This window comes from Heterocephalus glaber, unplaced genomic scaffold (assembly GCF_053883595.1).
Source record: "Heterocephalus glaber isolate CG9 unplaced genomic scaffold, H.glaber_assembly_v1.0 deba00001745, whole genome shotgun sequence".
Taxonomy (NCBI): domain Eukaryota; kingdom Metazoa; phylum Chordata; class Mammalia; order Rodentia; family Bathyergidae; genus Heterocephalus; species Heterocephalus glaber.
In genome coordinates, this window is record NW_028258451.1 from 273,400 (window position 1) to 299,867 (window position 26,468).

General features: G+C 52.5%; 2 protein-coding genes and 1 long non-coding RNA gene across 6 annotated transcripts; 1 reads left to right on the plus strand and 2 right to left on the minus strand.

The window, feature by feature from the left end:
* Nucleotides 1–164: 164 nt before the first annotated feature.
* On the minus strand, nt 165–2,338 carry CUNH19orf84 (chromosome unknown C19orf84 homolog). The gene is made up of 2 exons (XM_013066310.3): nt 2,178–2,338; nt 165–1,446 (listed from the first exon to the last, which is right to left on the minus strand). The coding sequence occupies exons 1-2, from the start codon at nt 2,210–2,212 to the stop codon at nt 939–941; spliced, it is 543 nt and encodes a 180-aa protein (XP_012921764.1). The 5' UTR covers nt 2,213–2,338; the 3' UTR covers nt 165–938.
* An 11,443-nt stretch (nt 2,339–13,781) lies between these two features.
* Nucleotides 13,782–19,868, minus strand: Siglec10 (sialic acid binding Ig like lectin 10). 3 transcript variants are annotated; one of them, XM_004867190.4, is made up of 11 exons: nt 19,378–19,867; nt 18,924–19,304; nt 18,524–18,808; nt 18,295–18,342; nt 17,907–18,170; nt 17,615–17,662; nt 17,263–17,520; nt 16,911–17,195; nt 16,569–16,659; nt 16,356–16,467; nt 13,782–14,104 (listed from the first exon to the last, which is right to left on the minus strand). In XM_004867190.4, exons 1-11 carry the CDS (start codon nt 19,526–19,528, stop codon nt 13,820–13,822), a joined length of 2,208 nt encoding a protein of 735 aa, XP_004867247.2. In that variant the 5' UTR covers nt 19,529–19,867; the 3' UTR covers nt 13,782–13,819. The 3 variants fall into 3 exon arrangements, with proteins under 3 accessions (XP_004867247.2, XP_021101698.2, XP_087057019.1); XM_021246039.2 differs by lacking the exon at nt 16,911–17,195 and having other exon boundaries at nt 19,378–19,865; XM_087200893.1 differs by lacking the exons at nt 16,356–16,467; nt 16,911–17,195 and having other exon boundaries at nt 19,378–19,868.
* On the plus strand, nt 15,423–21,161 carry LOC110346087 (uncharacterized). 2 transcript variants are annotated; one of them, XR_002389886.2, is made up of 6 exons: nt 15,423–15,957; nt 16,571–16,766; nt 18,064–18,141; nt 18,395–18,588; nt 20,026–20,222; nt 20,872–21,161. It is a non-coding gene; the product is annotated as an uncharacterized LOC110346087 (long non-coding RNA). The 2 variants fall into 2 exon arrangements; XR_002389885.2 differs by lacking the exon at nt 20,872–21,161 and having other exon boundaries at nt 20,026–20,604.
* The last annotated feature ends 5,307 nt before the right edge of the window (nt 21,162–26,468 follow it).

Here is a 26,468-nt window from a genome sequence, read left to right on the forward strand (position 1 = left end):
GCAGCGGTAGCAGAGGCCCAGGATGGAATTCGCTGAAGCAGGGATTGAGGGGACCCCTCCCCCCAGCCCGACCCCTGGGGCCTCTCTGGGTGACCCTCCTGGGCCCCGGCCCTCCGCCAAGTGTGACAGGGGCAGGGTAAGCACGACCACACACGCAGAGATGGAGGACGCCATCCATTTATTGCTCAACCAGGGATTCCCACCCCTAGGAGCAGGGGAGAGTGGGGGCCGGGGGCCTTGGGGCTCCCTGGGGTGGGGCTGAGGGGGTCAGAGTTGGGCTGGGACAGGAAGGACCCTGAAGACGCGATGGGCTGCGGCTGGGGCTGGAAGGTAGGACCAGGGTAAAGGACAGGAAGGGTTGGGGCACGGAATAAAGACCAAGACGCGGGGAGTGGCTGGGCCGGGGCGGGGCACACCTAGCTGAGGGGCCGAGCTCAAGGTCAGGGTCAGCCTGCTCGAGCTGCGGAGACCCTGTCTCAAAAGGGAATACGAGTTGAGAAGGGCTGAGGAGGCAGCTGGGTAGCAGAGGCCCTGCCCGGGTGCCTGAGGCCCTGCCTGGGTTCAATCCCAGCACCATGAACCGAGGCTGGTGGTGAAGGGAGGCCAGGGGCGGAGGCACAGAGCCGGCTGGAGATGGTGGGAGGGAGCGGGCTTGGGATAGGACCCAGGGCAGAGGGGGCTGGGGAATGGCTCTGAGGCATCTGTCCGGAGCAGCCCGGAGCAGCCCCCGGGGCCCGACAGTGACCTTAGGGTCGTGGCTGTAGTTAGGGATGGCACTGGGAGGCAGGGTGAGGACACAGAGCGGCCGCTGCGGGTCTGGGCAGGGGTGTGAGGTGCAGACTTTTTCTGGCTTGGGGTCTAAGCAGGTCCAGGTGACAATCAGGCTCCTTCTGCACCGGAAACCCCACTGTGGTGGCTGCTGGCCGCCCTCCAGGGCCCTAGTACTCTGTGTCCCAGTCTTCGGGAGCAGGGGCGTCCGGGGGTGGCTCCACATCCCAGGCTTCCTTCTTCCCACTCTGGGCCGGCAGTGTGGGCGGGAATGGCAGCCTCTTCGCCCAGGCCTGGGGACCAGCCCCAGGGCCCTCCGCCCTGGCCCTCTCAGGGGCCTCAGCTCTCCCAGCACCCCACCTCTGTGGGCCCCAGCCCCGGGCTGGCCGGCGCCCACGCCCCCTGGATGGCCTGTGGGCTGTGCCTGGCTGGGCATGGTAGGCCTGAGCCGAGCAGGGGCAGGAGGGCAAGGCCTGCTGGAGCCTGTAGGCCCCCAGCAGGGCGTTGTGCAGGAGGTAGGAGAGGGCGTCCAGGCGGATGGGGACAGTAAGAGAGGCCAGCTGCTCCGGGAGCCCCAGATGGGCTGGGTCTGGGGTGCCCAGGAGTGAGGGGCGAAGGGCTGGGAAGGGCAAGGGCGGCCAGGCCTCGGTCCCAGGTGACTGCAGGGACACGTTGTTCCTAGGGCGACAAGAAGACGGGTCAGGGGGTCCCACTGTCGGCACCTCTGCCAGGAGCCCACGCCCGACTCCCGCGGCCTTTCTTCCTCTGTCCCCATCCATCTCTACAGAGGGGCCAGCAACTCTGCTATTCGTCCCAGCACCAGACACCTCAGCTCCAACTTCCTCTGGAAGTGCGTCCTGGGCAAACCATTTTCCCATTTGGAACCTTAACTTTTCTTAACAAAAGATGGCTGTGAGTGCTCAAGAAATGCGCCAATTATTTTCCTCTAGCCCTATGAGAGTCCCTGGGATCACCAAGTCTCCAGGTTCAATCTTGGAATTTTCCTTCCTCCGGTACTAGGGTATGGACTCAGGACCTTCACGCTGAACTAGATGCCTAGCACATTTTTTACTTTGAGACAGGGCATCTTTACATCGATAAATTGCCCGAGGTGGGCTGGAAGCTGCCGTCCTCCGAGACTGCTGGGATCACAGGCGTGTGCCACCATGCTCAGTTTGGAAACTTTTTGAATACGTTTCTAGCTCTCTCCATTCTAAATATCCCACTCCACCCACAGCCTTCCCCGAGATCCTGTAAAGTTCCCCTCCTATGGGATGATACCTGGGCCGTTTCTGTTTTTTCGGATGCGCTTTCTGGGTGCTCCAACCTCCCCTCCCCCCTTCTGATTTTCTCTGTCCCCTCCTCTCTCTGGTTTCTGTCCCCTTCGGCCGCGTCTTTGTCTCCCTCACCCTTTCGATCCAGCCTCGTCTTTTTGCTGTTCCATCGTCACAGGAGTCACCGAAGACCTCCAGCAACTTCTCCAGGACCCTTCCGGGGGCAGCGTGGGTGGCGGCGGAGGCGCGAGGCCCCCAGGAGGCGTGGCCAGGGCGGCGGGGGCGTGGCCGAGCGGCGGGGGCGGGGCTCGAGGGGCGCACCGTGCCCGGATGGTGCGGTGCTCAGAACCCGGTCCTCCCACCCGGGAGGGTCAGGCGTTCAGCACGCCTTCCTCGGACTGGGCTTCTGGGCGTCGCCTCCTCTCCCAGACCCGGGTTCCAGGTCCTGTCCTTCCCCTTCTGTTTCTGCAGGTGCCCTCGGGACAGCTTTCAGGACTATGAGGATGGTTTAGCCAAGAAAATCCCGACCTTGACCACTCCGGTGGGCATGCGCAGTAGGAGATAGTTGGAATTTTAACTATTTTAAGGGCTGGATTCTCGTTCTGTGTCGGATCTGACTTCTCTGTCACCTTAGGTCTTCCTGGTCTCTTTGCCTCAGTATCCCCACCTGAGAAGAGACTGATGTTGTCACCCAGGTGCCTGTGAGGCCTTAGCGAGTATGTTGGGTACCACGGGTGTAAAGGCGTAAACCCACAGCAGTGAGACTCAGTGTGGGCAGTCCCCGCCGCAGTCATCCTGCTGCCCGCTGAAGAATGACTCAGCGCCTGCTGTGGCCTGGGCAGCGGGGGACAGGACATGCAGCCCCCACCCAAGAAACCAGCCTGCGTGTGAGGGAGAGGACAGCACAGGAACAGTGCGTTGTCTCTGGGAGTAGGAAGCTGGAGGCGGGGAATCAGGCGAGGGATGTGTAGGTGGGTGCGGCCGGCCGGCCTGGAGGCCGGAGGTTCGGTGGGGAAGCAGCCCATGAGGGTGCAGCAGGCGTGGTGTGTGTGGCTCTGGGAAGGAAGGAGCTGGGGGCAGCGATAGGCTTTTGACATTTTAAAAAGTAAATGTTTTATTTTAAAATACTTTATTTATAGAAAAGTTACATAGAGAACACAGTGAGTTCTCCTATACTCTAATCAGCTTCCACCAACGTTGTCATCTTACATTGTCTTTACATTTGTCACAACTAAGAAACCAACATGATATTAAGTAAACCTAACATTTAGGTTTTGCTACTTTTTACAGCCATGTCTTTTTTTCTTTTTTTTTTCTCGTCCCAGGATCCAGTTCAGATCACCACACCACGTTTAGTCCTCCTGTCTCCACTGATCAGCAGCTGGTTCTGATCCTTATACTTCACAACCGTGATAGTTTTTTGGAGTGCTAAGCATATTTATTTATTTGGTAGTCCTGGAGATGGAACCCAGAGCCTTTGCGCTGAGATAAATCCCTAACCCCCACCCCCCTTGCCTATACAGTTCTGAGACAGGATCTCACTAAGTCGATAAATTGGCCTCCGATATTCGATCCTCTTGCCTCAGCCTCCTAGAGAGCTGGGATTAGGGGCCTGCACCATGTAAGGCAGTATTTCTATACAACAGAGGTCCTAATGAATGACAGTAATCCACTTAATCCTCCTCAGAGAGGTTACCTAACTTGTCCAAAGTCAGAGGTACTAAGTGGCACAGCTGGCATTTGAACCCAGGACTTGGACCTGCAATCTGTGCTTTTAATGGAGATACAAGTAGGAGCTGGACTGTATAGGTTCGTGTTAGCTACAATATTTGGGGCTCTTTATTTTTCTCTCCTCATCCTTCTCTTCTTTCTTTCTTTTTTGTAGTGCACTGTACCACTGAGCTGCACCACCAGCTCCTCTAATTTGTAAATATGAGTATTGAGGGGGAAGGAGAAGAGGGGAATGGGAGGTAAAAAGAATTAAGATGTGTTGTGTACATGTACCAATTTCCTAGGATGAGTGTAAGCATTATTGGGCCGGGGGTTTAGCTCAGTGCCACCGTGCCTGCCTTGCAAGTAAGTGCAAGGTCCTGAGTTCGATCTCTGGTACTGGGAAACAAACAAAACAAAACAAAAAACCTAAAAAAGAATGTAATCATTATGTGCTGCAATCATGTAGTAACAAAAATGTAAAAAGTAAGAATATTGAAAAACTGCGAACATCGGTAAGCAGAGCTGTGACGTAGTTTGCCTGGCGTTTGGAGAGTGGGGTGTGGTGCAGGGAGGAGGACGCTGCTGTCCTCCTGGAACAGTGGCTCCCAGGAGGGCAGGGAGATGGGGCAGCATCTGTCTCGGGAAGGGCATGGGCCGCTGCTGGACTGCTGAGGGTGGGCAAGAGGGATCAAGGAGGATGCTGTCTTCAGCCTCAGCAGCCCCTTCCGTACAAGAAGGTCAGAGCGTCCCATGTGAAGGGGGAGCAGTCCCAGGTCCTTCACACTGGGGGTCGAAGCCAGGGCCTTCACGTGGCAATACATTTCCAGCCCTGGATGATGACAGGAGTGGAGGGGGAGCTATGTCACTAATTGTTCAGGCTGGGCTTAAGGATTTTGATCACGATGCTCGGCTTTCTTTTTCTTGGCGATTCTGGTGAAAACTTGGATCTCCAGATTTCGAGTGTGGGTCTATCATCTACTTAGCTCAACTCCAAAGAGGCAGTTTTTGTCTATACAGGGCTTGGACATCAGAGTTAGAATTTGGTGCTTATAGGTGCATGACCTTGTGGAAAGCTGCTTAGGATTTCTGAATCTGTTTCTTCGTGAGACAGCGATCACAGCCCCATTCCTGAGTGGTGGGATAGCATTTTATTGTTTTTCCTGTTTCTGCGAATAGGGTTCTCCGCTTGAAGAAGTCCCCGTCTTCACTTACCCGGTATTAGGGTATGTGACCCTTTAAGGTACCCCCCCTGCCTCCCCCCTCCCCCCTCCCCCCAGCTAGGAGAAAGGAGGCAGGAATTTGCATCACTAAGGAATTATTCTTTATCTAGCTTCCAAATTAGACAGGCGAGTTCTAAAAACGGACCAATCAAATTTGCTTCTGGGTAAACCAGGCTTCCAATTTGCTGGATTCTCTGTTAGCGATGGATTCAAGCCCCGCCTATCCCTTGTTACGTTAGGCGGGCTAGTAACATCCTCAGCTCTGATTGGCCAGAGAGCTCAGGTTATCCAAACGCAGGCAACGGGAGTCTCCTCGCCCTCGGACGCTGATTGGCTAGTACCTTTCCTCGCCTTCCTGCCGCCATCGAGGGCTATTGCGACTTACCGCGGAGACTTCGCCAGTCCTGGAGATGCGGAGAGGAACATGGGAGAGAGAGGAGAGGAACATGGGAGCGAGAGGAGAGAGACATCGGGGAGGCCCACTGCTGTATCCGTCAGTTAGGATCAGTTTATTTCTGTCACTGCCCCTTCGCCAGCCTCAGACCACCAGAGTTCCAAAATCCGACCTCTGGGGCCTCCTCGGTCCCATTCGGCTTCAGGATTCCCTTACGCCCTCCACTTCCCCTTCAGTATTCCTGCCCCCAACCCACCCCGGGAAGCCCCTGGGGCCCTGCTCTCCACGCTTTCAGCCCCTGATGAGGCCCCTGCAAATGCAGAGCTAACCCAGGGCCTCTGGGTCTTGGGGCGCCTGTCACTGCCATCCCACCTGGCAGGGTGTCTATCCGAACCTCGTTCTAGGTGCGGGAGGCCGTCCTTGGCCCCCTTACTGTCTCCCGTCGGCTAGGTGCTCTCCCTTGGTTGCTCCCCTTCCAGCCCTTTCAAGGTGTGGGGGTCATCTTTGGATTTTGCCTTGGGGGTTCAGCTTCTGAATCCCGCCCCCTCCTTTCTAGCTCCAGCGCCCCCCCCCCCCCCCCAGAGGTCCTGGGGAGTCCTGAGAGTACAAGGAGTAGTCTCCAGCCCTCCCAGTCAGTGCTCAGTGTTGCTCTTTGGGTTGCTGTAACAATACCACAAACCGGGTAGGTTTCTGTGCTTCCAGCTGGTGCTCTTGGCCTAAGGGCAGGCCTCTCAGGCTTCTATAAGGGCACTAATCTCATTCGTGAGGAGAGCATTCATGGTCTAATCAAGTCCCAAACACCTAGGAAACCCGAGGATTTTACAATGAATAACGGTGTACCCACTGCCAAATACTAAAACATTTTATTATCGTGCCTGTCTCACCATTCCTTTATCCCCCCATTGATCTGGTTTTATTTTATTGGTTGTACAATAAAACAACCAATACAACCCCAGCTCTTTTTTTATGTTTCGAGACAGGGTCTTGCTAAGTCAATAAATGGCTCCTGCCTCAGTCTCCCAAAGTGCTGGGATTAGAGGAATCTGTCTTACTGTTTTGATACATCTCAAAGTAAACTGCAGTAATCACTACCATTCAGTCATATACACTGCAGATATGTGTCATTAACTAGAGTTTACCACTTGTTTGTTTTGAAGTACAGCTTATAATGAAGTGAACAAATCAAGTCATTCTTGTTTAAAATTTATTTTTATTTTAAATCGACATGAAGTGTACATAGCTGTGGGGTACTGTGTGTCTATACATTGTGTGTTCAAATGGAGGTAAGCATAATCTGTTGCCTTAAACGTTTATTTCATTGTGGCAAAAATATGCAAAATCCTTTCTTCCAACTCTTGAAATATATAGTACATTAGTGTTATCTACAGTAATTGCCATGCAATATCTCACCAGAATTGACTGCTGCAATCTGCCTGTAACTGTACTGGTTCATTAACCTTTCCTCATGAAATGCAGGAATCGTATTTCAATCATTTGATGAGGTTTCTTTCCTCCCCAAATACAACCTTCCTGTCAAGATGCAGAGCATGACTGCCACCAGCAAGTTCATTCCTCCCCAGTCATTTCCTGCCAAACTTCATGGACAACCACTGAACTTATTTTTTTTCACTATGGATTCATTTTGACAAAGTATATATTTGGGCTGGACCTTGTAGGATGTAGGACTTTGCCAACAGACGAAGACTCTTTCAGGCACAAGAAAAAGTGTAAAGTCAGGGAACTAAGAAGTGGTAGTCCGAAGGTTCATCAGGGGAGAGACGGAAACAGAGTCAAAAGAGAAGCCAAGAGCCACTTACATGTGGCCTTGCTGACTGGGAAAGAAGTGGTGCCTGAGGCCTGGTGAGGCTGCAGGATTTTTTAAGCAGAGGTTGTAGAAAACGCCTCTGGAAGCCATCCGGAGGACCAAGACAATTTTGAAACCCACTGCAATGGTGAGAGGGGGTGCAGGAAAGTGAAGGTCAGAGCGCGTAGTGCAGCCCAGTGATGTCACATCCTGACTGACCCTGAGCTATCCCCAAGCTGTTGCCCTGGGGAAGTTACTGAGCCTCTCTGAGCTTCAATTTCACTCTGGGGTTGGGCAGTAGCACTTGTCTCAAGAGTTGTGATGTTAGAATGCTGTAGTGTAGGTGAAGGGCTCAGCTCAGAGCTTGTTCCCATGTTTTCGTGTTTTTAACACATGAGTGCACGCACACTGATGACAGCATTAGGATCAGCAGTAGCTGGGCGGGTAGAGGAGGCAGCAGTGCTTGACATTTAGGAGGGAGAATGGCTGGGATTGCTGATGAGAGGGAGCCAGGGACAAGTCAAAGTTATCTGTAACATTTCCAGTCTGGGCATCTGGGGAGGACAGCAGGGTGGTAAGCCAAGGTCAAGTCCATACATGGGAGAGGAAGTGCATTTAGGTGTTGGGAGTGGGGGTTTGAAGAGCATATGAGAGGATAGAGATGCCTGGGAGACAAGAAATAGCTGTGGCGCCCTCTAGAGTTGGAGGCTATGGGCTCAGGTGTGCCAATCCACCAGGGAGCTGATTTCCTGCTTAAAATAGCCTTAGTCGGTGCAGCTGTAACAGAATGCCCCAACCTGGTAGCTTATAAGCAATAGCAATTTATTTTATGGAGTTTTGGAGCCTGGGAGGCCAAAGGTACTGGCAGGTTTGGTGTCTGATGAGGGCCTATTTCCTGGTTCACAGATGGCACCTTCTCACTGTGTCCTCACATGCATGTGCATCTATTCAGGAGCACTCTGGGGTCTCATTTATAAGCACATTAATCCCGTTCATGAAGGGTTCACCCTCATGACCTAGTCATCACCCAAGAGCTCCCCCTTCAAATGCTGTCATGTTTGGGGTTTGGAGTTCAACCCAGAATTTGAGGGAGGCACAGCATTCAGTGTACAGCAGTGGATTCAGGAGGCACGGTGGGTGTGGCTCAGCTGTAGCTAACTACAGGGAATCTCACCCAGGAAGCAGCAAAAGGCCGTGTGCTGTCTGCCAGTGATGGAACTGGAGAAGGTGGGGACCATGACTATATCCAGAAATAGGAATTGAGAAAACCCCATTGGGCCCACTCAAGTAAGTGCATGGCAGTGTCTAGATGTCCCCCAAGCCTCATGCAGTCCTAGGTGGGGCTTCTGCAGAGGAGGTGGGATCTAGAGTGTGTGACAATGGGATTGATTCATGGTGCAATGCTAGGCTCAAGGGCACTAGGATCAGGGGCTCGAGTGCTACCCACCCTGAGTAGCCTGGATAAGATATAAGAGCTGTGGTCGTCCCTTGTTTTTTTGCTGCCTTCTGCTCACCATGAACTGTTTCTCCTCTGTGATGCCTGTCCACTGTGCACCCCGCCTTGGAGCCAGCTGATTATGGGCTGAAACCTCTACAAACTGTGAGCTAAATAAATGTTTCCCCCTTTAACTTTGGGTGTCGGGTATTTTGTCTCAGCAACAAGAGGAAAAATAACTAAGACAGTGAGTCATCATACTTTTACTCCCTGAGAGAGCCAGTATTTGGGCCATGCTGAGGGCCGGCCAGTGTTGGCCAGAAAAGCAGCTAGATTCAGCCAACAGGGGCCACAGCTATGGCCAGCGAGGTCAGGAGTCACAAGAGTCACTTGTACTCAGCTGTCATACAGTTTTTATATGTTATACATTCATTTTTTGAAACAGGGTCTTGCTAGGCAGTTCAGGCTGGCCTTGAACTCACTATATAGCCCAGGCTGGCCTCAAACTCACAGTGATCCTCCTATCTCAGCCTCCTGAGTACTGGGATTACAGGTGTGCACCACCTCACCTGACTAGACCTAAATATTTTGAGAAAGGAATCATGAAGTGGAAATGGAAAAAAAAAAAAAAGCATTTTAGAGTCAGCTGGTCAACCCTTTTCCTTAGGAGTCAGGTCCCAGTTTAAACCTGAGCTGTTGGGGGAGGGGAGCAGTGGACTTGAAGTTAACATTTAAGACCAGGCTGAGTTTTAGTAATCAGAACTGATTGGAGAGTTAGGTAATGTTTAGACATTAAGGGACAAGAAAAACAGGTTTTTTGCTTTTGTTTTTGAGACAGGGTCTTGCTTTGCAGTTCAGGGTATCCTTGAGCTCACTATGTAACCCAGGCTGGCCTGGAACTCAGAGATCCTCCTGCCTCAGCCTCCCAAGTGTTGGGATTACAGGTGTGCACCACCACACCCAGTGAGGAAAACAGTTTTGACAGCATGATCCAATCCAATAAGTGATTAGAAAAATAGGTTTTTTTTTTGGTGGTACTGGGAATTGAACTCAGGGCCTCTGCACTGAGCTACATTCCCAGTCCTCCCTTCTTTCCTTCCTTTCTTTCTTTCTCTCTCTCTCTCTCTCTCTCTCTCTCTCTTCTATTTACAGACAAGTTCTTTCTAAGTCACTAAATTGACCCCACTGGGCTCAAACTTGCAACCATCCTGCCCCAGGCCTTAGGGTACTGGCATTACAGACATGCACCACTGCGCCTAGCTTTGTACTGCTTTGTATTGATACTTCCAGGAGCTGACAGTTCCCAATTAACTGGTTGTTAGAGAGACTGTCTGAAAATACCCAAAGCCCAAGCTGAGTCTTTTGACTCCCAGTCTGGTGATCTGGCCCCCTCCATTTACACAACATCGCCCCATTGCTTCTCGGGCTTTTGGCTAAGATCAAGTGTACACAACATCGCCTTTCCCAGAGAGTATTGGATAACAATGTTCGCCCTCCTTCCGATCCCACTGCAGAGGTCAGGACTTAACCACTACTCTACATTTCAGTGTTACCGACCCTGGCCAAACCTGTTGCTCTAGCAACACAGTCTTCCCATTTCCAAGGTCAAACCGACCTTCAGGAATGCTGTCGTGGCAGAGGGAAGGAAACAGACTCCTCCCCGTCCTTTGTGTAGCTGTAGAGAGCCCCCTTCTTCTCTAGGCCCCTCCAGCATCCACCTCAAGCCTTGTTGGAGGGAGCAGCATAACCTGCAGAGCCCATGTCCCCTGGTGTGCGTCTGAGTTTCACCCTCAGCCCTGCTCTTTAGCTGTGTGACCTTCAGCGACACCTTGCCCCTCCTCAGCTTCACCTGTAAGATCAGTGGTTGCACTGTGACCCGCCTCATGACTGTGATTCTATTACTCTATGGGTGCTGGCTTCAGTGGCTGACTTCAGTCCTTGCAAGTAGTTTGGTTTTTTGCTTTGCTCAGTACCCAAAGGCACTGGCACAGCCAGGAGACAAAGCATGCCAGATAGTGCCCCTGGCCGCATCATCAACTGCCCGGTAACTAGGAGACGAAGGCCACTCAGGCGGTTGGAGGAAGAGCCCAGGAGATGCCTCACACACTCCCCTTTGCTTTCCTACTCTCCAAACTGTTTGCATTTTCCCTTGCAGGCGGGAGCCCCTTGGCTAGCTGAAGTGGGGGAGCCAAGGAATACCTTGTGCAAGCTGAGAACTTTGAACGTGTTAGAATCGCTGTTAAGCAAATTTTAGATTTGCACCTTTTTTTGCTGCACAGCCCGTAGTTTGCTACCTGGCCTCTAGCTCTGGGTCCTCCTGGGTCAGCTTCCAGAAGGCTGGGATCATGGGCATGTGCCACCGTGCCTGGCAGAACTTGGGTCTTGCTAACTTCCGTTCTGCCTCAGAGGATACTCACCCACCTCAGATAATCACACTTAACTTTAGGGGCACAGTTTACAGTTCATAAAGAGCTTTCACTGAGGTTTCTTCTTCAGTGATTTCCGTGTGCCTCTGAGGTTTGTGCATTGTCCCATTCTAATGTGGGAAACAGGCTGACAGGGAAAGCAAGTTGATTCTACTCACTCTGCGGGATGAGGTGGAAGCCGGACACAGGTCCTTTACTCTGTCCATCTGGGTGGTGGGCACTGGGGCACAGCAACCCACCAGGCGGCCCATGTCACACCAAAGGAATGGCTTTGGGTGTGCTCACCTGTGCCTCAGCTTGCTCAGCTGCAAGGCGGAGATGATATGGTAGCTATAAAGCAAGTCCCGGAAGACTCTAGCTCAACTGTGGTTGCTATTTGCAAAGTAGTCATCTTCAACTGGTAACACATTGATCTATTAAATTGTACTTAGGAGATCCTGGAACCCCAAAGCTTGAACCATTTCATTCGCGAGAGGGAATGTTTCAATGAGCTATGACGGAAAGGAACTAACATTGTGAGCTGTTCATTTTACAGAGCTGGCCCCATGTCGTAGGGATATTTAGTTAACTTCTTTTTTTGGGGGGGGTGTACCAGGGATTGAACTCAGGTTCTTGCGCTTGCGCAGCAGGTGGTAAAACCACTGAGCTAAATCTCCAGCCCAAGTTAACTTCTCCATTATATCTTTAGTAGAGAAAAGCCAGAACCTGGCCCTTGGTGCAAGTGAAACAGGACTGGGAATCACCTCAGACAGAAGGAAGCTTCGTGAGCTGGTGTGGCGGTGGCGCCTGTGATCCCAGCACTCGGGAGGCTGAAGCAGGAGGATCACAAGGGGCTGCCCAACCTGGGGAATTTAGTGATTTAGGGAGACCTTGGGCTGGGGATTTAGCTCAGTGGTTCTGCTGCCTGCCTCGCAAGCACAAGGACCTGAGTTCAATCCCTGGTACCGAAAAAAAATTTTTTTTTGAAGGGCTGGGGATATAGCTCAGAGTGAAGCCCTTGCATTCAATCCTCAGCACTGCAGAAATAAAAAGAGAATGTAAGAAAGAGTTATCTGAGCTGGACACACTGGAACATACCTGTAATCCCAGCTCTTCTGGAGGCTGAGGCAAGAGGATAGTGAGTTCAAGAGCAGCCTGGGCCCCTTAGCGAGATCCTGTCTCGAAATAAAAAATGAAAAGAGCTGGGGATAGACCTCAGTGTGCAGTTCCAGGGTTGGACTCCTAGTGCCAAAAGAAAAAGGAAGGGAAGGAGGGAGGGTGGGAAGGAGGAGGGGGGAGGGGGAGACTGCTCACCTCATCTGGCATCTAGTGGGGCAGAGGCTGGCCGTGTCCACAGAGCTGGCCCGTCTGATGGTCTCTTTCTCCCCTTGCTAAGATGACTGGTGAGTGGTGGTGGGTCTTTACTTCTTAGTAGGATAAGCACAAGTAGATGAAAAACTCTTGCCAGCAATGGCTAAGAAACCGGTGCAAAAACCCAAGTCACTATTGACTGTCACCTTAGATTAGGGTTAGGGTTGTCAAACTCTTCTGGGCAAACTTCTATTTCTTAATGTTCTGACACTTTTCTTCCTGCACTTTTTGGGTTAAATGAACCAGTTGCTTGAGGCCTGGTAAGTGAAGGGAGAGGTCATTTTGTCTTTGGATAAAGACCTCCTTACAACTATGTGTGAGTATAGACAGGGCAACGTAAGCACCAAACAGCCTAGGACCCACTAAGTGCTCAACACGTGTCAGCCACTATTATAGACACTTCCACAAAGAAATAGGACTGGAGGAGAGGGTCTGGCTGAAGAGGAGATTATCTGGGAATAGTCTTTGCTAATTTCTTGTTCAGGACATAAAACAAAGGGTTAATTGACACTGACCATCTGCCCTTGCTTGGAAAACGTTCAGTCCACTTCTGACTTTTCTTTGCATTTTACATCACTTTTTTGCAACTAGATGCCGTCCTCTCTAAATCCTTTCCCTATTCTTTAGCATCTTGTTTCCTATGGGCTATAAAAGAGTAAACTTGCCTTCTAACCCGGGGTTGCCTGGGCCGCTTTTCATTCAGCAGCGCCCACTGCAGGAGAGATTGTGAAACAGCGGGGGGAAACTGTTGAAGGCTCGGGCGGCTTTGGACGGGTTTATTCCCCGGCCTGAGCTTGGGACATCTTCGCAATGAATACTCTGTTTCAAGCAGTTGTTATGCAAGGAGGTAAGTATACATACGTGAGAGGGAGAGATTACACAGGAGACAGAAAGCAAGGGAGCTGAGCAGCCCGACTAGCACCCCCTTCTCTAGGACTGACCCAGTCTGTGGGATCAGCATGGCCTCTTCCGGGGTGAAGTCCCCCGGCCCTACCCACCTGTCTGTAGGCCTCACCTCCTCAAAGTTTTACCACCTTAGCGCTGGGGACAGAGGTTTCAGGGCACGAACCTTTGAGGAGCACATTTAAACTACATCCAAGCCACAGCAGTCACCTCTAAGGCCTTGCCCCCTGGAGAATCTGGGAGGTTGTGGGCATCTTGCTGGTGATGCCTGGGCTCCCAGGACTCAGTCAGCGATGCCCACTCGGATAGACTGATCTGCTATGCTGTTCCACACACCTGCGCTGGGCTGGGCTGACCCAGCCTTGGAAGATCTTCTTTGCGATACTGGGGATCGAACTCTGGACCTTGCGCTTGCCAGGCAGTCGGTGGAACCACTGAGCTAAATTCCCGGCCCTGGAAGATCTTTTTTTAAGAAGAGAAACTTTGTACTCTTTTCTCAGAACCCCTTTATTACCCCACCTTGCTGCCCGCCCTAAAGCCCAGGAGACCCTCGGTAGAACTTGATTTCCGTGTAGTCTTCATGGGTGACCGTGGGCTGCTGGTTCTCCCGTGGCCGGAGGCCTGGGAAGGTGATAGTAGCATAGTGGAGCCCCCCGGGGCTGATCTCAGAGTCTTCGGTGCTGGTGGATGTCTTGGGCTCTGGACAGCCAAGGGAAGCCAAGCGCTGGTCCTTTTGGTTCTTCTTCCGTGCTGGGGAGTGGGTTTCTGGAGACGGGATCTGGGAAGTGCTGCTTGGCTTGGCCTTCCGACTCCGACCCTGAGAGGATAACAAGCATTCACTCAACAAATATTTGAGCTCCTGCCACTCACATGCCTTAGCAAGTGGGGTCCCAGCTGAGAGGAGGACATAGTCCCTGCCCGTGCTGAGCCTGCTTTCTTTCCATCTTGGGGGCAGGAACAAGTAATAAAACAATAAAAAGTGAGCAATAAATGCCATGACAAAAATAAAAAAGACAGTGGAAAGGGAGGTGAGATGAGTATTTATATAAGGCATTCAGGAGACACAATCACTGTCCCTAAGAGACATCTGACCTCCCATGTTCATTGTGACACTTCACAATAACCACAACATGGAGTCCACCCAAGTGTCCCTTGACAGATGAATGGATAAAGAAAATTTGTTGTATACACAGTGGAATATTATTCAGGCACGAAAAGGAGGGAATTCTGTCGTTTGTGACAATATGGATGGGACTGGAGGACGTATTATGCGAAATGGACCAGGCACAGAAAGAGAGCAGCACATGATCTCACTCACAGGAGGAATCTAAAAATGCTATTTTCATTGAAGTAGAGAATGCAGTGGTGGTTCTGAGAGTCTAGGGAGGGGAGGAGGAGGAGATAGGGAGACATTAGTCTATGGATTCCAAGGGACAGGAGGAAAAATTCTGATGTTTGATTACACAGCAGGGCGACCACAGTTCATAATCACGTAACATACATTTCAAAATAGCTAGATGAGGGGATTTCAAATGGTCTCCCCACAAAGAAATGATGAGTGTTCAAGGTGACAGATATGTGAATGACCTTCACTGGGTCATTGCACTCTGTGTACTTGCATCAGTGTAGCACACTGCACCCATAGATAGGCACAATTATGATGCAACAATAATAATAAACAAACAGGCTGTCCAGGGGGGCGCTCTCAGTGTGCTGTGCAGATGTGTGTGTGTGGTAAGACAGGGTGGGTGGAGGGGAAATATCCATGGTAGAGTCCATTGGAAGTTGGGTTTTTAGCAGCTAAGTGTGAAATGCCACATGGGCAGTTGCTTGTGAGGCTGGAGTGCAGGGGAGAAGCCAGGGGACATAAATTTGGGAGTCATTGGTAGGACAGATGTGACCTAACTATACCCAACATTTACTGAACACTTAGTAGTGAGAGAGGAAACCACCCATATGGAATTGGAAACCATATGGAATTGGGCAATTGTTAACTGTGTTATTAGGCAACTATGGGTTAACTAGGTAACTATGCTCTTTGTAGAATGCACCTGAGTAGCCATGACAACTTCTGTAATCTGTCACTAAAGGAGCGTAATGGACTCAGAAAGTCCTGCCAGGACCCCCCCCCCCCCCCCCGCTCTGCTTTGTGTGTGTAAATCCTGCTTGCTATATTCCCGGGGAAACTCCAATGGAATTAAGCCTCATAAATGTAAAAAGAGGTAGATAAAAGAGGCACAAACTGACAGGAGTCACTCGCTGAGCCATCGGCATTATTAAAAGCCGATATGCTCCTTCTTCATGTGTCAGAGTGATCTGTCTGGGAATCTCACGCAGTTTCCTGCTGCAGTAGGGGCCAGGTGCTCTCCTGATTTTTTATTTTTATTTTTGTTTTTGGTACTGGGGATTCAAACCTGGGTCTTTATACTAAACTACATCTCTTTTTAACTTTTTTACTTTGAGACAGGATCTTGCTAAATTTCTAAATTGCCCAGACTAGGCTTGAACTTGAGATCTTCCTACCTCAGCCTCCCAGAGTGCTGGGATTACAGGCACATGCCACCATGCCTGGCTTCTTTTGAATATTTTACAGGTGCAATATATTTAATTCTAGGAGAAAGACAATTCTGCTACCTCCAGGTTACAGTTCAAGTTGAGGCAGGAAGTTAAGTAAGTAACTTGTTCAAAAATGCATAGCAAAAGAAACATTTGAGCTGGGCAGGCTAATTTCAGAGGTGGCTTCATACTAATTACTAGGGTACTTAATACTGTGCCTCAGCAAAACCTGGATTATGAAATAGTTACAAGCAGTAGTGTCCTTGGTGATGGTAACAATGTAACCACTATGTATTGAGATAGTGCCTGATTCTAATCCTCAAACCAGTCCTCGATGGGAATAGAGGAAGAGATGACTTGGAGGGAGCAAGAATTTGAACCCAGTACTCGATGCTTTTGCCACCTCAATGTCTCCAAGGCAAAGATAAAGAAGGCAGGGAAGTGGTTTGTGTGCAGAAAGGGCAGCGGGTGCTCAAGTCGGGGGACAGAACAGGCAGTGGGGGTGCACGCACCAGGGGCCTGGCGTTAGGGATCACGTTGATGTACTCCAGGATGGTGCTGCTGCGGGAGAACTTGGGTTTCGGGGTCTCGGTCTGGGCCCACCTGGTCCTCAGCGCCTTCACACTGGGGAGGGAGCCGCGCCTTGGCCTGTGCTGCACCTGCCCTTCCCAGCCCCGACCCAGCCCCCGACCGAGCCCCCAGGCCCTGCTCTTCTCCCAACTCACAGGATGAGAAGGAGACAGAGGGAAAGGAGCACTGTGCCGCCGATTCCCAGGAGCACTCCCTTGGATAACGCGGTGGAGACGGGCGCCCTGTCTGCACAGGATGGCAGCGGTGACCATTTCCCTCAAGTGTCTGGTGCCACCCCCCTCGCTGTCTGCAGCCACTTCCTCCTCACTCTAGGAACCACGACTGCAGCCTGGGTGGGTGCCAGACTTTCTTTTCTGCACCCCAAATCCCAGGCACAGGCCCTGTATGCCCCCAGCTCCTGCTCCAACCACAGGGCAGGTCACCTGCCCACTCAGGCCCTCCTCCACAGCAGAACCTGAAACCCCTTGGCCCCTCACCCAGTAGCAGCAGGACAGTGGCCCTCTGGACTCCGTGCACATTCCCTGCCTCGCAGCTGAGCCTATCCCCAGAGCTCAGTCCCCCGGGGAAGCTCAGGGAGCTGTTGGCCCAGGGCCCGGCCCAGCTGGAGGTGACCATGAGGGAGGCATTGCTGCTGTTCCCCTCCAGCAGCGCCTCCCCGAGCCGCCAGCGCAGGGACGGGACAGGCCGGGCATGGTAGGAGCAGCTGCACCCCAGACCCTTGGCCTCCCAGGAGCACCAGGGGCCCAGCAGCTGGGGGGCATCTGTGGGAGGGAGAGGAGGGTCACAGGTGCCCCTTTGCCAGGTCCCCGGGGTCCCCTCCCCACTCACAGTGCACAGAGAGGCTGAGAGAGACACTCCGGGTGCCCAGCGGGTTCTCCGCGTGACAGCTGACTTCCCCTTCATGCTCCATCTGCACCCGGGGCAGCTCCAGGACCCCAGGGGCTGAGGGCCAGGAGGGGCTCAGGGGCTGTGTTCCCCGGGCCCAGCTCAGCCTGGCTGGGGGGCTGCTGTGGGTGACACACACCAGGCGCAGGCTCTGGCCCTCCAGGACGGGCAGGGATGAGCCGTTCCCGAGGATTTCCAGGACTGGGGAGGGCAGAGGCAGAATCCGTGTGTGGCTCCACCACCTGGGCCCCCAAGTGAGCAGCGGGAGGCCCTGGTCCCTCTGTCCCCCTCCTACCTGTCCTGTTTGCTTGGGAAACCGTCACTCTCAGGTCCTCTGGAGGATCTGCAGTGGAGACAGGGGAGAGGCTCTGGAGGGCTGGGCTTCCCTCTGGGCAGAGGATCCATCCCAGAGAGGGAGGTGGTGGGAGGGGACAGGCACCCGCTGGGGCCCCACACACTGCCCACTCATGCAGGCAGATGAGAAGCCTGGCCCTGCAGGCCTGGGGCTCCAGCCCCCTCCCAGCTCTGGGACCTGCCCGGCCCCTGTCCCCACCCTGGCCTCCCAGAACAGAGCCCTGGTCACTCACACTGCACTGAGAGCTCCAGGGTGCTGTGCTGGGAGCCCAGCCTATTCTCTGCCCAGCAGGTGTAGCGCCCCGCGTCCCCAGGCTTCACCCCGGGCAGCTCTAGCCCTAGGGGTCTGGGTCCTGAGGGAGGGGACTGAGCAAGGACTCTGCCCTCCAGGTCCCAGGTCAGCGTGGCGGGGGGCCGGCTGTCAGCAGCACAGAGGAGCCTCAGGAACTGGCCTTTCTGGGCTTCCAGGTAGGAGCCATTTCCCTGGGTGTCCGGGGCTGGAGAGACAGAAAGACACAGGGAGAGAGAGGCAGAGGAGAAGGGCTGCAGGAAGTGATCTCCCCACCCCCTCCATGCCTTCCCCAAGCCTTGGCCCTGCCCCACCCTGCAGGCCCTCAGTACCTGACCCGTTGTCATGGGAAATGCTGATCACAGGGTGTTCGGGGGCATCTGCAACAAGATTGAGGGCCAGTTTCAGGGGAGGTTGCTTTGCTGTCCACAGGAAGAACTCCTCCCAACACCACCCCTCGCAGGGCTCAGACTCTGCACCCTCCCCTCCACGGACCTCTCCAACACAGAGCCCTCTGTGTGCCGGGGCTGCGTACACACCCGGAGCCCACAGCACACTCACAGGCTATGCTCAGTCTGACCGTCCTCTGAGTGCTCCGGCCGCCCCTGGAGAAGTCCACTCGACAGGTGAGCTCGGCATCCTGGTCCTGCAGTCTTGGGGTGAGGCTGAGCATGAAGTAGGGGGCGCCTGGTGGTCTGGTGCCTCCTGAGGCCAGGGCGGGTCCTGCCCAGGAGATGGCCGGAGCTGGGCATTGCTCGGAGTTCCAGTTAAACACGCAGAGTGCAGTCACGGGCTGCCCGGGCTCCAGGGTCTCAGGAATGAAGATATCCGGCTTCTGAGTCAGGTCTGGGAGAAATGGGGCCACCCGGGTGGATGCCTGTGAGCAGCCCTGCTCAGCCCTGGCTTGTCTCCATGGTCCCTCCCCAGTGTGAGAGGCAGGGTGCCCCACCACACTGAATACCTGTCACTTCTAGCCAGAACATCTTGTCCTTGAAGCTGTATTTCACCTTTCTTCCTTTCTCCACTCGGAAGAAGTACTTCCCCTGGTCGTCCCACCACGCGTCTCTGATCAGAAGGGTACAGCTCTTCTCCAGGGGATTTCCCACGAGCTCGAATCGGCCCTGGGTGCGCCATTGCACGTTTCTGTTTGGGTTGTTCGTGGCCACTGGATTTCCCTTGTCCACTTCAGTCCCTTCTTTGAACCAGTAGCCGTAAACTTGGTCAGAGTTCCAGGTGTCCCCGGGGTAGGAGAAGGAGCAGGGCACGAGGATGCACAGGCCCTCCTGCACTGACACCCACTTCTCCACTTCCAGCCGGTATTCTGGCTGCTGAGCCCAGGACCCTGAGGGAGACAGAGGCTCAGCCTACGGCCCCACCCAGCCCCACCGGGGCCCCGAGGCCCGAGGTCCACTCACCGCCCAGCAGCAGGGACAGCAGGAGCAGCATGGTCCTAGGCATCACCTGGACCTGCCCCAGATGAGCTCGTTCTGCACTTGTGCTGTAGCTGATTGTAGCCAAACAGAAGGGGAAGCTGAGCCGGAAGCTGGGCCCTGGGGACTCAGGCATGAAATGAGCAGCTGAAGGGAGCTCCCCAGATGGAGGACTTGCGATCCCCTTCTCTGCAGCCCCCACCCACCTTGCACACCTGTCCTCTCCATCTTGTGTCCGGCTGGGCTGCAGGGCCTGTGAGCATGCAGAGCTGATCTTTCCCACAGCTCACCCTGAGTCTGTCCCTCGGGGCCTGGCTGTGGCAGGGAAGGCAGCTTGGATTGTCCCTCTGGGCCCTGGGTCACTGGGGAAGGAGAAGTGAAAGTCCACAGCGAGTACTTCCAGGGGTCCTGGAGGGGCTGGGCATGGCGGTGGAGGAGGGAGGAGAGGGGCTGGTCCTGTCGGAGGAGAAGGTGGAGGCCTGGTGAAGCTGGATTTCAGATTTAAAAAATGAATCTGCTTTTTGTCTTGGTATAAGGATATGTGAAGTATTCCGTGGCACCTACTTATGTTAATATTTTCTGTTTCATTAGAAAGTCAAGTTTAAGTAGATGTCTTGCTTTTTTTTCTTTTAGGAATTATTCTAAGCCCGGCAACCTAGCATGGTCTCCATCCCACCCTTTACCTCTGTGGTGAGGCAGTGGCCTTCGCTCCCCTAGAAGCTCCGCCCACCCCCTCTTCCGTCTTACAGTTGGCATCTCACTGGTGACATCTGCTGTGATTTGAATACTGGAGCCCACAGCTGGCAGTGGAAAGGGCAGCAGCAGGCCATGTAAGCAGGAGGAACAGACTCCCCGCAGTGTGGGCCCCACACCTGACCTTTTCTGAGAAGATCCTGGGTCAGATAGAGACCCAGTGTTCAGCCACTCAGCCTCCACACACCCATGAACCGGGCACTGGTGTCTGCTCTCAAGAGCACCTGCTTTGGTAAACGAAACTTCTTAGGAACAGAAAAGCACTGAGATGCTCATAGCCCCAGATGATGGGGCTGACATTCATGGGGGACCCAGGGATGGAGTGGTCATTCCCTTCTAGTGGAAGGAAGTCAGGACAGGTCACTGGCAGGAAGCGACCCTTAGCTGTCCTTGCTGCCCCTTGATTCTGTTCTTAACTCCACTGGATCCATCTGCCCAAGCTGATGATATAGAGAACAGTCAACCATCAGAATATGTGCATTCCTTGTCTGTGGATTCCACTAACCATGGATTAAAAGCACTAAGAAAAATCATCTATCCTGCGCATGCACATATTTTTTGTGCCTGTCTTTATTCCCTAAAGAACAATAGCTATTCCCACAGCACTTACATTGTTCTGGGCATTATACGTCACCTAGGGCTAACTGAAGGTATGTGGGCAGAAGTGTGCAGGTTGTACAGAAGTGCCATCATCCTGTACAGTGTAAGGGACTTGGGCCTTCACAGGAACCACTGTCCCGGGGATGCTGAGGATGACTACCACAGACGGACAGAGTGGCTGAAATGACGGAAGTTCAATTCCTCACAGTTCAGGAAGCCGGAAGTCCAAGACCAAGGTGTGGGCAGGGATGGATTCTCCTGAGGCCTCTCTGCCCAGCCTGCACCTGCACCTGAGAGGGGGTTGACCTTCCCCCTGTCTTCACATGGTCTTTCCTGCCTGTGCATCTGTGACTTAAACACTTTGTCTGAGGACCCCAGACAAATGATCTCATTTGAAATAAACCACCTTGTGAATGGCCCCATCTCCCTCTCTGAAGAGTCACAGTCTGAGTTGCTGGGAGTAAGACCTCTACATGTGAGTTTGGGTGTCAAATTCAGCCAATAGCAACCCCTGACCCCTTTGCTTGGGTCCCATGTCCCTTTGCGCCAAGCTGGATGGTCTCTGGGGAGGATCAGGAGGCTTTCTGTTGAGGGACATCACCCTCCACTACGCAGAGCCTCCAGCAGAAGATCCTCTCACAAGCAGAAGTGACAGAGGGGGAGGGTGCCTGGGTCTGGGGGGAGCTCACCCTGAATGAGTGCATTCTAAGCCCCCTGAGTTCTAGTTTCACCCCTCCTGTGCTGTGAGCACCCTCGCACCCCATGGGATCAGTTAGGCAGGAACCAGGGCATCGGCCGTGCCTGTCCTCGTGCAGGCCGTGTCCTGCAGCCCGTGACTCAGAGGAGGAGAGTGGACTCTGCCACCTTGGGGTGGAAGATGCCAGCCCTCACCTCCCTGGCCTCTAGACGCTGACCCCACCTGAGTGTGGCCTCTCACTGGGGAGATCCTGCTTTGAACCTCAGATTGGATTCCTTTCAGCCTAAATTACACACCGAGCACCTCCGAAGCTTAAGTTTGTGTGGGAGGAGCGTTGCGGGGCCAGGCAGGTGCGTGCAGCACTTACTCTGTGCATTGAAGGAGGTCAAGGAAGAGACAGTTTGAAAACAAAGCAAGGAGGGATCCACGCGGTGTTTGGAACCATAATTCTTGGCTGTGAGGACTAGTGCCCCAGGTGGTGCCAGCCCAAGGTAAAGTCCACAGTTGCTGGGCAGACGTCTGGCTGAAGAGGTTTTTGTGTAAGGTTGTGGTAAACCTTTGTGGAAAGCTGTGGTTCTGGCAGTCTGTGTGAAGTCCTTGTTGTCAGCCTTACATGACTCTCTCTCCTTTGTTGCGTTCCAGGTTCATTTGTTTCTGTATTTTTGATAGAGTGACACAAGAGACTCTCTTCTGATACTGACAACTTTCTCCTCCACAGTGCTGGGGTGGGGAGGGTGCCGACTCTAGGACCCAGTGAGGACAGTGTGGGTCTCGTGTCCTCAGCTGAACCAGAGCAGGCCAGCTTTCGAGGAAGGGGTGGAAAGAGAGTGCATGAGGACCCTTCAGCCACCCTGCTGTGGGCCAGCCTGAAGGCAGTTGGCCAGAGTGTCTAGAGTTGGTTCTGAGACCCCCAGCTCCTCCCCTTTACTCTGCAAGGAGCCGAGTTCTCTTCCCAGGTAGATTTCTCCAGGGACGTGTCTTTCTGTAATCACTCTCCATCCCTGCCCAATTTTGCTTCCCTTTCCTACCAAGTCACTCAAATGGTTCCACCAAGATTCCCCAAACCTCCAAATTGCTGAAACCCATAGACAATTTCCATTCTCATTTCCCTAGGGTGTCTCCCTCTCAGGAGCACTGGGCATGCTCAGTCCCTCATTCCTTCATGAAGAGCTTTGCAGTTTGGCTATCAGGACACCTGGAGCTGCCACCCTGCACTGGGCTGGGGCACCGCCCCCGTGTGCTATATGTGGAGGCACCTGCAGGAGCCCTTCTGCATAGGGCGTAGAGGAGGCCTCATGTCCATGGCTTCCTGCCTGCCTCCTAGACACTGTCTCAACTCCTTTAATAGTTCCTCCTCAGTCCCTGACTTCTAAATTTTGGAATGCATCAGGATCCTCTCCCTACACATCCTGTTTCATCTGTGGCTTGAAAACATGAGCCATTGATGTTGATGCTTTGATTTCCGTGCTGTGTTAGGCCCATGTCAGATGCTAACATTTAGGAACGCTGGGGGTAGGGCCCATGGGACCTCTCTCTATGTTTCTTCCCAATTTCCTGTGGCATTCAAAAAGAAAATTAAAAACAAAGCAAAATACATCATCACAAAACACACAACGACAAAGAAGCATGCTGTTGGCTCATAAAATTTCTTTTCAACCCTGACTGTTCGCTGCTCATTTGACACCTACTCAGGGAGGTAGAGAATGAGTATCTCATGTATCACTCGATAGTTACCATGGCAAACTCCTTTTCAGACTTCTGAACATCAGTACTGTGACGTGTCCACATCTGCATAATTTGTGCATCTTCTGATGTCTCCTTTTGGCTCATTTCCATCTACAACACATCTACATTTCTATCAGTTCAACTTACAAAGTGTTCAAATTTGATGGAGCAGACATTACGACAAACAGTATAGAAGTCTCCTCGCCTCGCCACTAAATAAAAACCTGCCGTGTGAGTCAGTCACCCTCTTCTGGGTGTATATCCAAAGTACATGATGGAATCAGCGTCTTACACTCCCGTGTTTCCACAGTACTATTCACAGTAGCCAAGATATTGAATTAAACTGGATGCTTGTAAATGGATGAATGGATAACGGAAATGCGGTGTATGTATGCAGTGGGATTCTGTTCAGCCACAAAAAATTGAAATCCTGTAACTTGTGCCAAAATGAATGGAACTAGAGGACATGATGTTTAGTGAAATGAACCAGAAAAAGAAAAATACTGCATGTTCTCACTTATGTGTGGAAGGTAAAAAATGTTGATCATGTACAAAAGAGTAGAGGAGTGATTCTGAGAGAGTAGGAAGGGTAGGCAGGAGAGGGGACAGAGGGTTGGGATACTGGATACCAACACATATTAAACAGAAGTAAGTTCTAGTGTTCTACAACAACAAGCTGTTGTATATTTTATGACAAAGTAGAAGAGAAGCTCAAAAGCTCCAGAAAAGAAGAAATGATAAGGATCTGGAGACACTCATTATCCTGTTTTGATCATTCCACATTGTATATGTGCACTGAACGATCCCACTCCATCGCAGGAGTCTATGCACTTATCATGTGACACTAAAAAAATATTCACCCATGAGTCCCCACATCTGCTGCCATGGCCTTTGAGCGGGGTTGCTGAGCTTCACACTCGTGACATCTGACTCAGGCACTTCTAGAGTGGGGGCTCCCGGTGCACCCTTGATGCTGAGCAGCACCCCAACCTGGGGTCACTAGATGCAGTAGCATCCCCTCCCGTCCCGATGGTGACAATTAACAATGCCTGTAGGTATTTCTGTTGCCTGTTGTCTCCAGGCCACCACCCTCACGCAGCTGAATGAGTGAGTGATGATGCCCCCTGCTGGCCCCCTTTGGCTTTTCAACACAGCAGCTAGAGTCACTTTTGCAATGTGCATCAGCCCAAGGCGCTTTTTCACTCAAGCATTTCCATGACCTCTCATTTTATTTAGAAGAACAGTCGAGCTGCTCGCTGCACCTGCAAGGCTCTAACGGACGCGCCCCGTTGGCCTCTGCTAACTCGCCCGTGTCCCCGCGCGCAGGCCGCCTCTGCCCCTCTTCAGGAACGTGACCCCCCGTGCTCTTCCAGGGAGGCTCTGCTCCCGGAGGCCCCTTCCGGCTGCATTTCACTCCGAAGCCGCCGCCTCACACGCGCCTTTCCGAATCTTATAAAGCAAGATCCCCTTTCCCTCCCCACGTGCGTCTGAGATGTCTGTGGCTTCTCTGGCCTCCTCAGAACGTTCCACCTCCCTCTATTGTGAGCAGACCACCTCCTGCCACTCTCACTTTCTAGATGCTTCTCAGGCCAGGCGTCCCTCCCACTTTGGTGGCACAGGACCCAGAGGACAGCGGTGGCCACGGCAGTCCTTCCAGGTAAGCCTCACTCCCGCCTTCTCCGCTGAGTGCGCTCAGATTCTGCCGAGCTGTGGGGTGAGCGGGGTGCAGCAGAAGGCAGCTGTCTGCAGCCAGGAGGGGCCTCGTGAAGGTCCTGACTGCACTGAGACCCTGGTCTCTGACTTCCAGCATCCAAAATGCTGAGAGTCACGTGTTTGTCGTTTAAGAAATCCAGGCTATGGCCTTCGTGACAGCAGCATGGCGTGGTTTGCTTTATCCCCTCTGAGGCTCGTGCTGAAGTGTAGTTCCCCTTATGAGAGGCTAAGTTGAGGAGCCAAGCAAGGCATGGTGACGCAGGCCTGCAAGCCCAGTACTCCGGGAGGCTGAGGCAGGGCAATTTGGCAACTTAGCCAGACCCTGTCTCAAAACATAAAAATAGAAATGGGACTGGGAATGTCGCTCAGCGGGAAGGCCTGGATGCTTCCCCAGTAACACACACATTCACACACACTCACACAGGTGGGCCAATGGGACATTTAGGAGGTGATTAGGCCTCTACCCTCGTGAAAATATTAAAACCACTCATGTGGTTAACGGATGAATAAGTGACTAGGTTATCTGAAGAGTGGGTCTGCTAGGACAGCCAGGTAGGATGGGTCTCTGGGGTGTCCCTGTCTGTCCTGATGTGATGCCCAGGGCCACCTCGTTACTCTGCCCCAGACCGAAGCCATAAGCCAACAGACACCTCTGCTCTTCGTAACTTAGTGTATGGCATTACGTTACTAGCAACAAAAACGGCCTAAGATATAGCACAGACTAAAACAGCCGGAGTCTTATTTTCCTCACTCTAGATAAGGGTTATTAAAGCATCCAATGATAGAGTAGCCCTGGCTCCCCGACATCCAACCCAGAGCAAGGTTTCCTTCCTTCACATTCTCCCCAAGTTGGTAACAAAGGTAGTGAACAATCCCTAAGACTCTCTTGGTGATTTGCTCTGTGGTTTCTATGGTGTGCACCCTCTGACCCTTGCTACAAGTGGGGACCCACTACAGTGCCTTCCCTGGTGGCCTTTGGCCACGTGACACTGATGTGTCTGTGGATTGGTCGAAGTTGAAATTTTTTTTGGTAAGTTGTTCCGCAATTTGATTTTATAACTTCTCTGTCCCATTGATAGTACTTTGGATGACTCCTATGGGCTGGGTTCCCCTTCCCCGTGCACCGGTGACTGACAACGTCACACCATGCATGGGTCTCAGTCAGCTGTTATTTTCCTCCAGTCCAGGCCAGAGAAAAGAAAGGAGTGGAATGCATGCTCGGATCTTTTCTCCGTTCTTTACTTTTTCAGTATCAGAGATCAGACCCAGGGCCTCTGACATAGGAGGCAAGTGCTCTATAATGAGCTACTTCCCCAGTGTGATCTACTCTAATTATCCCCTCTGTTAGACTTTTCCATGGTGCCTCCCCTTTCTGATGGGAAGCTGGAAACACAACCCTCTCTTTGGCATATTTTGACTGCAAGCAACATCATCCTGACCAGTTCCATGCACAACATTTGTTGAGGAAATTATTCTTTCCCACTAAATGATTTTGTGCCCTGGTTGAAAATCAGTGGACCATAAATTTAAGAGATTATTTCTCAGAGGAAACATGTCCCTTTGAATTCACAGGTTCACTTAGGGGCCC

Coding starts and splice junctions, on each gene's coding strand:
- CUNH19orf84 (XM_013066310.3), bottom strand. CDS start 2,212: ATGGAACAGCAAAAAGACGAGGCTGGATCGAAAGG. Junction 1,447..2,177: donor GACGAGGCTGGATCGAAAGG/GTGAGGGAGACA, acceptor TTGTCGCCCTAG/GAACAACGTGTCCCTGCAGT.
- Siglec10 (XM_004867190.4), bottom strand. CDS start 19,528: ATGCCTGAGTCCCCAGGGCCCAGCTTCCGGCTCAGCTTCCCCTTCTGT. Junction 18,809..18,923: donor GTTCTGGCTAGAAGTGACAG/GTATTCAGTGTG, acceptor CATTTCTCCCAG/ACCTGACTCAGAAGCCGGAT. Junction 18,171..18,294: donor TTCCCATGACAACGGGTCAG/GTACTGAGGGCC, acceptor CTGTCTCTCCAG/CCCCGGACACCCAGGGAAAT.